This window comes from Hippocampus comes, unplaced genomic scaffold, assembly GCF_001891065.2.
Source record: "Hippocampus comes isolate QL1 unplaced genomic scaffold, H_comes_QL1_v1.1 scaffold214, whole genome shotgun sequence".
NCBI classification, from domain to species: Eukaryota; Metazoa; Chordata; class Actinopteri; order Syngnathiformes; family Syngnathidae; genus Hippocampus; species Hippocampus comes.
Window position 1 is genome coordinate 432,275 of NW_017804875.1, and position 9,119 is coordinate 441,393.

The following is a 9,119-nucleotide window of genomic DNA, read 5'->3' on the forward strand; positions in this document are numbered from 1 at the left end:
GGTGGGGGTTTTTTTTTTTTTTTTTTTTTTTTTGCTGTGTGCATACGGAGGCAAGGCTGCGTATGCTAATGCTATGCAAACACCACACAAATTGACTTTTCACATTACTTGGGAGGCTGAAGCGCAAGTATGACTCTTCACATTTTGGACACAGTTCACAACTGACTTACATTGTAGCAGCACAGCGGGAGTTGAATCCATCTTTTTTTTTTCCACCTTGGTAGTCAGGCAAAGGAGAACCTTTTTTTTTTTTTTTTTTTATAAAGCAGCAGTTTGAAACCGTAGTCAACGACATTGTCGCATCTTGGATGGATTACTGGAAGGCGTTGTGCTTTTGAGTCAGCCAGTCCTCCCTCAAATGTCTCCAGTTGGGTCAAAATGCTGCCGCTCACTTCTTAACTGGAACACCGAAGAGGGAGCATCGAACTCTGGCCTCTCTTCACTTTAGAGTTTTTAAGATTTGATTTGTTACTATTCAGAGGTGCTCCATCCTGAGACTTTTGGAAGGCAAAATGCAAACAATTAACCACAAAGGGTGAATAAATGGTGAAAAAAATAAAAGAAATCCTAAACTAGCCTCCTATGAGCGAAGGGCACATTGTGGGGGGGCAGGGGTGTCTCTGATCTAATGTTTTGATTCTATTATATACATTGTTTGCCTCTTTACATTTTTTTCTTCAAAATAAATACTGCTTTTTAAGACATCTGCACTCATTCCTTGCCTTCCTGCATTTGGGCCCTCCACTTTTTTTTTTTTTTTTTGCCAACTCCACCATGCAAAGCAGCGCTCGTGGCAGACAGAACTCGTTGAAAGGTTTTAAGGTGTCCACCCCCCTACCCCGAACAAAAAATGATTTGGATCCAGATGCTTTTATTTCGTGTAACCACTTGAACTAAAATCCACTCAACGCACCCCTTTTTTTTTCTCCAGTGTCCATAAAGTAACAAAGAGAAGTGAGAGTGAGGGATGAGAACTCAAAATCAGCACAAAGTCAAACTAAACTGCTCAATGCGAGGGATGGCTGCAAACCGCATGAGTCCAAATGACAGATGGGCAGGTGTGTGTGTGTGTGCGTGTGTGTGTGTGTGTGTGTGTGTGTGTGTGTGTGTGTGTGTGGGTGTGTGTGCGGGTAATGTTTAGTTAACTATTAACATAACCCACCCATTAAGTCCATCTCTGACTTCTGCGGTGCTCGCCTGCAGCCTCGGGTGATGACGTACAAAGTGGACGGCGATGGAAAAAACAACCACCATGAGTGTGCCACTTGGAAAATGATTATCCAAAAGGCGTGAAAGGTGGGGGGCGGGGATGGGGGGTCTTACCCAGATTAGCATCCCTGCTCTTGGAAATGTCCACTTTTTATATTCTGTTCCCAGATATAAGACAGATTCCATGTGAAATGGTGAGTGTGTGTATTCAGAGAGCGCATTTCCAATTGAGCTCATGTTCAGTCAACAGGGAAAATAATTTTGATTGTTGGAGCCTAATTATGTAAATGTTGAAGTCTTTTTTTATTTATTTTTTGGGAGGGGAGGGAAAAAAAAACTCCAACTGCCGCGATTCACCCTTTTCAGATGACCATGAGTTTGATGACTAAGAATCATAAAGAAAAAGAAAACACAGTTCTTCATAGGCACATTTGTATTATTTTTATTGAAACTTTGACAATAAGTTAAAAATGACATACAAAATTGTAGGCAATATTGCTATCAGCTGAACAATATGGTGCATTTTTTGGTGATTTTTAAAAAAAAACAAAAAAACTTCCATCCACATTTTCAATCGTGCTTGTCCTCACATGAGAACCGGAGCCGATCCCAGCTGACTTTGGGCTGGTGGCGTGGCGTACACCCTGGACTGGTTGTGGTCACACTCACATTCACACCTATGGACCATATTGAGTCTTCATTGAAACTAGCATGCATATTTTGCGAAGAAATCCAGAGAATACATCATTTAAAAAATAAATAAATGAAAAAAAACATAAGTGGGGACATCCAAATGAGATTCAAATGCAGAACCTCTCGCCTGAGAGGCAGACACGCTCTCCACCGGTCCACCTGCCTTTATGAGCCCCCCCCCAACAAAATAAAGACCCAGTAGACACCTTCTGTCAATAAAATACATTTCTAGTTTTCCTTTTCTTTATTTGAACCTTGTCAAATGTGTACACATTCAAATTGGCTGGCATTCTTCTGTGCTCGCACACTAAGTAGAACAAGTTTGACAGCTGTTATCGTTGGGCTTCATGCAAAAATTACCATCAACTTCTCCTGAGGTTAACGCAACAGCTTGTTTTGCAGCTCTTAAATTGAAGTGAGGGTTTATTCTGAAGGGATGGGGGGGTGGACTCCCACATCACTGAGGCGCAGCAAACACTCAAACTTGACGTTTCCAGTCGTCAACCCGTACCTGCGTAACGCGAGCCGAACGAACAAAACGTCACCTTCAGGTATTGTACGTGGGGCTCAACGTGAAGCAAATACGGACGAGCGTGGCAAAAGTCTTGCGCTCCAAATTGCGCACAAGTTGCAGCACGGTTGCTCTCCCAACAGCTGGCGCGTCTTTTGCGCGCCGCGCCGGACCTTTTGGGGGGCACACGTTTGGTCAAGTTAGAACAAAAAACAAAAGAAAAGTGGGAGGAAACGGACATCGGCGACAAACTTACCTTTCAAAAAGGAGAAGAGGAAAAAAAGGAAGAGCGTGATGGAAGCGCACGGCTTTGTTTGGCCTCACCTTGTGCGCGCACTGAACTCTTGTCAGGAACAGGAATAAGCTTTTATACTTCTTCACCCCCACCCCCCACCCCCACTTCTCTCTCTCTCTCTCTCGCCCTCCTCCCATCAAGATGGATGAAAAGCAGAGAAACTCCTCGGGGCGCGCACAGACACCTGTCGCACGGTGCGTTGCTCTGATCCAATATTGACACAAAGGGAGGGGGAGAGGGGTTGGAGTGAGGTGATCCCCCCCCCCCACACACACTAATAGAGTCATCTCTCTCCGATGTGCCAGGCAACGTGTGCGTGACCTTTCTGCCTATCCGAGCGTCTCGTTGGAATAAAACAAGTCAACAGAGGTCTTATTTACATTTGTATTCTTTTGATTTATATTTTATTATTAATCACAATTGCGACGAGAAATTATACACGAGTGTGGGGGTGGGGGGGGAGTGTGGTAGGTCTGTAAAGTTTAAAAAGGAAGCAACACAAATGTCAGTTACGGCATAAAATATTTTGATGAAATTATGATGGGGGGGAAGTTAGCTTAAGTAAGCATGCGGTTAAAAATAGGATTCTTGGTTTGAATAAACGTGAAACTTTTTCCCCTCCAAAGTTAACTGAATTTGAGAGAGATTAAATTCAGTTGTGCAGTATTCGATAAGATTAACACTGGTCAACAATTGTTCATGATTTTTAAAAAAAAAATCAAGTACCGGTACATTTTTGCTCGCTTTCAGAATTTGCCCTTTTTTTTGTCTCGCGGACTTTCGCTTTTATAATTATAATCATAACAATACAAATTAAATCATAGAATGCATTATCATGTAGGTTTTTTTTTTTTAGATTCAATGTTAGTTTCAGAAACAGGAGTTGGAGTTTTAGCAATCGTGATTTTTTTTTTTTTTATTCAAGGTTGACAATGTGAAAGGCAGTCGAGACCCCAAAAAAACATTTCGAATTCCCTCACCCGAATCACAGCATTAAGTATTTGGATTGGTCAATGATCGTAGCTGCTTTTTAAAAACAATTTAAAAAAAAACAAAAGCAACGGGTTATTACAAATACTGGATACAACCCTCGTCATTTTTGAGCAATCCCAGACAGTCATGAATATAAAGTGTTCCCTCTGAAGACTGTAAATTAAAGCCCATACATAGTTGGGAAGCAAAACCAGCAGAATGAATCAAACTCCTGGTCAAGCAAAGGAGTGGAAGAAAACAATACGGTACAAAGAAATCCTGCCAAAATAGCGAAACTCAAAGGTCCAACAGCGTCAAAGCAGCAGACAATAAGAGAAGCAGGAGAGCAGCTTTTATCAACGACAAGATATCCAACTACCACCTATGCTGATCGCAGGAAGCTAGTGTTAAGTTTGACGTGCTGACGCACACAAATAAAAAAGAAAAAAAAAGTGAAAACGAAATCCCTTGAGTTGAGCTCCTATTGCTCACTCGTCCCCGTCCTCCGTGTGTACGCCTCCCAGCCGGACTTCCTGTAAGCCTCGGCAGCGGCCAGCCTATCGGAGGCCTCCAGGATCCCGCGTCCAACAATGATGACATCAGAGCCCTTGTTGTAGATTACCTCCTCTGGGGTGTTGTACTGTTGGCCTAGGACATCTCCTGCGGGAGGGGGGGATGGGTCAAAAGGAAGCAAGGGAGGAAAAAGATGAACTCACTGGCACCTGGATGGCAAATCCAAAACATTTTAAACCACAGCGCCACCTTTTGTTTAAGTGCAATTACTACCTTATCCCCAGAAGGCAAGTGTCATGTTTCACGCTACAATGTAAAAGGAGTCAGTGTACAATCTGTATATTAATAATCCAAATTTGCGGCCCGATCAACATAACACAAACACACACATTTATATTCAACCCACTGGCAACAAAAGGGAGTACACACCTCCAGCCTGCATTCGCACTCCGGGGGTCATGTGGATGAACTCGGGCCTCTTTGTGATCTTCGAGCCGCAGATGAAGCCGATGACAAAGTCAAAATGCTCCTCGGCCATTTTGACCTGTGGAGACACAACACCTGAGCTCCATCCGAACAATCACGTGACAACCGCGTTCCCCTTTCAAACACTTCAAAACAAATACATCCAAGAGACATTTGAAATGTTTTCAATGCCTTCGAGTATTGTCGTACGATGTGACGCTTGACCAAATATCCGTGGATTAAAAGGTAAGATGCTGATGCTCTTTGTTAGGCTGACATGGTGCTTAGCATAATTTGTTAGCATGAAGCTAAACTGACTTCTCAGGGGGCTCGCTAATATCTGGGGGCATGGCAGTACTTGAAGTGAGGTGGGGAAACATTAAAGACCACTGGCCAACAGAAATTTTTAATCAGAGATGGCTTTATGTGTCCCTAAACATATTTTTGACGCCGATTTTTAAAAAATGTCTACTTTTTTCCCCCCCCTCGCACTCTGCTTTTTGAGATACTTGACCACGCGATGCAATTCATAACTGTGATGTTTCACATATATTAAAAAACTAAATATATAATCAACATTTTGCTGAACCTAACTCTTAATTTTCATATAATTATGATGAAAACATGATGTGCTGGAGAAAACAAAAGGGCAAATTTTGAATCAGTGCCAAAAATGAATGGCGAAAAAATTCAATAAAAATTTGTTGTCCAGTTTATTTAACACACACAAAAAAAAAGCAGCTTTGCCTTATCCTTAAAAAAAGTTTGGTTCAATTCCTCATAACTATGTCTCCTTGCTCCACAGATGCCAGCGCTTTTCAGTGGTTGATTGGCCAACTGGCGATGCTTACCGTAGCCTCGGTGTACTCGCCGGTCGCCAGCGAGCCTTGCGAGCTCATCTGCGCGATGAGCAGACAGCCTCGGCCCAGGGACCGCCCGACAGACGCCAGGCCCCTCACAACGCCGGATCCTGGCACCGGGTGAGCGTTCACGATGTGGGACCACGACGAGATGCGGTACAAACCACCTGCGGAACACAAAATAATTCAAAAAAGGATTTCAAAAACAATAAAAAAAAAGTCTAGACGAGTTTCTTGACCAGGAATTAAAAGCTGGTTTCATTACAAAGGTTTTGGAAAAAGCTCTAATTTCCGATGTCTTAAAAAAAAAAAAAATCATTTCACCTCTCACCTTCATATTGATGCTTGACCGTGTTCCCAATGTCGGCGAACTTGCGATCTTCGAAGATCAGGAAGTTGTGCTTCTCAGCGACGGCCTGCAGCTTCTGGCTGAAAGCCTCAGTGTAGTCCTGCCCCCGTACGCCACAAGTAGCTTATTATCTTACGGAATTTTCACGATACAAATTCTTCCGTCAACCCCGGCGACTACCTTCAAGATATCGACGTGGGTCTTCAATACGCAAATCTTCGGACCCAGAGCGTCTGCGAGCTGCAGCAGGTCCTCGCCGCTCGTGACGTCCGCAGACAGGCAAAGGTTGGACCGCTTCTCCGCCATGACGGTCAGTAGCTTCGACGCCAGAGGGTGAACATCTGCGGACACGAGAAAACAATGCTTTGAATGCTTGTGGTTAGGCTGCCCGCAGAAAAAAAAACAAAAAAAAAAACGAGTCCTACTTGGCAGTTTGGCTCTGGCTTCATAGCTCAGCTCCAAGCCGCGTTCCAAACGTTGCTTCTTCGATGCCGGGTCATCATTTCCATTCTCCTCCTTGACGCTGACGAACGCAGTCAAATGACACGGATGGCGTTCGCCGACGGACGGTCAAACGGAGACGTGAAGACGCGTACCTGAAGGTGTTGTTGTCCAGGATGAACTTGCGAACGCTCTGGGCGGTGTGCGCGTCGATGCGCTCGGCGGCTTTGAGCACATCGAGCAGCTTGAACATGGAGATGATGGGATGGAGCCGGATGCCCTTGGAAGCCAGCATGTCCACCGCGCCTTGCTCGCGATCCATCAGCACGATGGCATCTGTCACCTTTCATACACGCAAACGCCGCATGTGTTAGCGCTTTGGATTTTGGATGTCAACCAAAGGAAGTAAAAAAAAAAAGTCAACGTGTCAATTGTTAAATCTTATTATTTGGGCTACTGATGCTATATGTTCATATATGCACAGTATATGAATATAGTGCTCGAGTCTCTCTGTGTTAGTCGGTGTTCAGGTCAAGAGGACATTTATGAATGTTATTTTTGCTTTGAATGCCACTGCTGATTTTTCCGCTTGTTCCTGAAGATTTTTCTTTTGTTGTATTTTTTTTTTTTTTTTTATGTCTGTGCTGCCCAACAAGACTGGCTTTCAGAAGTGTTTCAGTCCTACCGCACCTTCAGTCCTTCTTTGTGCAGCACTTCAGCCGTTTCCAAGATGCTGCTGCCACTGGTCACCGTGTCTTCAATGATGAGGCACGTATCTCCCTCTTTATACGAGCCCTCCACCAGACGCTTGGTTCCTAAGAGAGACACAACATTTGGAATTTATTATTATTTCCGTTTTTTTTTATGTGCTCAAGTTTGAAGATCGTGCCTCCTACCATAGTCCTTGGCCTCCTTGCGCCTGATGAGCATGGGCAGCTCATGTGTGGAGCAGATAATGGTGGCCATGGGCAAGGCAGTGTAGGGAACACCACATACCGAGTCAAACTGCAGACTCTCATCTTGAGCTCTTTGGTACATGAGCTTTGACACCTGAAAATGTCAACAGATGAAAGCAGGTATGACAGCTGAAATTTCCATCAGAGAATGTATTATGTCTAACTGAGCATGTACGCTTGACATGCTATTATGCTATGGAACATTGTTTTCCTTTTTTTTTAGTCCATATAACTAATACCGTTTAAGCTCTGTGTTGCACCATCGGACCACCACAAAAAAAAAAATTATAGTTGTGAATTTACCTTTTGCAGACAATGACAGTAAATTCATTCTGATACTAATACTAGGGCTGTATCGATAACGGTGATATCCCGATATTAAAAATCACTGTCACGTTAAAATATTACAAGTTGCACATCTCTATCAAAAACATGACTTTTCAGCCGCTTCGGTTGAACACAGCATTGTGAACTACATTGATCACGATATTTTGCGCCACTCAGCCAATACATAACAGTAAGATGCTTGGCCAAGCCTATTTCTTTGTCACTGCAGCTATTATGTACAAAAAACGCAATATTTTGCTTATTTTTCTAACTTTATGATTTTTTTTTTTTTTTACAATATAAGTTCAGTATGGTGATTTTTTAAAATATCGCCAACCTCCCCGCAATGTCGCGATAATTATAATACCATATGGTGGAAATATCGTTGTGAACGAGACCTCGTACTATAGCTTGTTCGAACTTGAGAGAAATGAGGGGCGGGGGGATGCAGTGCCTGCATTACTTAGCTTACGAAATGATCGATTTTCTTATTGATACGCACGATATCATTAGTGAAAAATCACATGCCAAAAGTAAACAATAAATAAACAAGAAAACAGTCAATTAATGTGGAAAATGGCTGTAACGAGGATATATTATTTATAATAAGGGTTCCAGATAATCAGATAAAAAAAAAAAAAAAAGAGTCCAACTTGACGCACGTGTGGAATTGGCACACGTGTTTACCTGGTTCAAGAGAGCCGGGTGGGACACGAGGACCCTCAGGTCGATGTAAATGGGCGTCATCAAGCCACTCTTGAGCTTATACTCGCCAAACTTGACCGCGTTCACATCTTGCAGCTTCAGAATAAACGCGTCCATGCAATTGTTGGCCATGTTTGTCGCTCAGTGGAGTTGAACTGCTCTTGCTAACTTGAGACGTCAACACGACTTCCACCAAGCTAGCGGAGGGGAGCCCACCTACTTCCGCTTCTGCTCGCCTCAACATAAGATTTTCCATCTCGCGTAAGTTTTAACTATTTTTAAAATGTGGAACGAGAGCGGGTGGGAATCGATGTATTTTGTTTTCGCTGCTCAGACGGTTTGTGGTGTATTGCTCAGAGTCAGAGATCACCAACACCACACACGTAATCGAGTTAGTCGTAGTACCACAACTGACCAATGGGAGGCAGCACGGTACCATGCGGCGTTCATACAGCAGGAAAGGAAAATAATAATTATTATTATTGTATTTGTATTGCACCGTCCAAGGTACAAGGTGATAAACAAAACACTGTAGTATATTATACAAGCAGTAAAATACAAGAGAAAATCAGTGAGTAAATTTAAAAAAGACAGCAGCAAAAAAAATAAAAATAAAATAGAAGTAGTGTAGTGGTATTAAGAGTGGGAGTAGTACCAGAAGTAGTTCCCGGTTTTAGGGGTATTTTGTAGTTGTGTCAGTTTGGATTAGTAATAGTTTGAAGTAGTTTGTAGTAGTCATCGGATAATCTTTGAGAGACATCCAATATTTGGGCCTTTGTTGACTTTGATTGGAAGAGGGAAAAAAAATGCTCAAATTAGCCCG

At 42.9% G+C, this 9,119-nt stretch overlaps 1 protein-coding gene and 2 long non-coding RNA genes across 3 annotated transcripts; 1 reads left to right on the forward strand and 2 right to left on the reverse strand.

Annotated features, from left to right (window-relative positions):
- Positions 1–1,761: 1,761 nt before the first annotated feature.
- Positions 1,762–2,901, reverse strand: LOC109522357 (uncharacterized). The gene is made up of 2 exons (XR_002169557.1): positions 2,670–2,901; positions 1,762–2,586 (listed from the first exon to the last, which is right to left on the reverse strand). It is a non-coding gene; the product is annotated as an uncharacterized LOC109522357 (long non-coding RNA).
- On the forward strand, positions 2,827–3,408 carry LOC109522361 (uncharacterized). Its single transcript, XR_002169558.1, has 2 exons — positions 2,827–2,902; positions 3,014–3,408. It is a non-coding gene; the product is annotated as an uncharacterized LOC109522361 (long non-coding RNA).
- A 721-nt stretch (positions 3,409–4,129) lies between these two features.
- umps (uridine monophosphate synthetase) lies at positions 4,130–8,626 on the reverse strand. Its single transcript, XM_019880861.1, has 10 exons — positions 8,279–8,626; positions 7,205–7,358; positions 6,999–7,123; positions 6,464–6,651; positions 6,293–6,390; positions 6,048–6,208; positions 5,850–5,967; positions 5,510–5,685; positions 4,623–4,737; positions 4,130–4,340 (listed from the first exon to the last, which is right to left on the reverse strand). Exons 1-10 carry the CDS (start codon positions 8,426–8,428, stop codon positions 4,162–4,164), a joined length of 1,464 nt encoding a protein of 487 aa, XP_019736420.1. The 5' UTR covers positions 8,429–8,626; the 3' UTR covers positions 4,130–4,161.
- Positions 8,627–9,119: the final 493 nt, after the last annotated feature.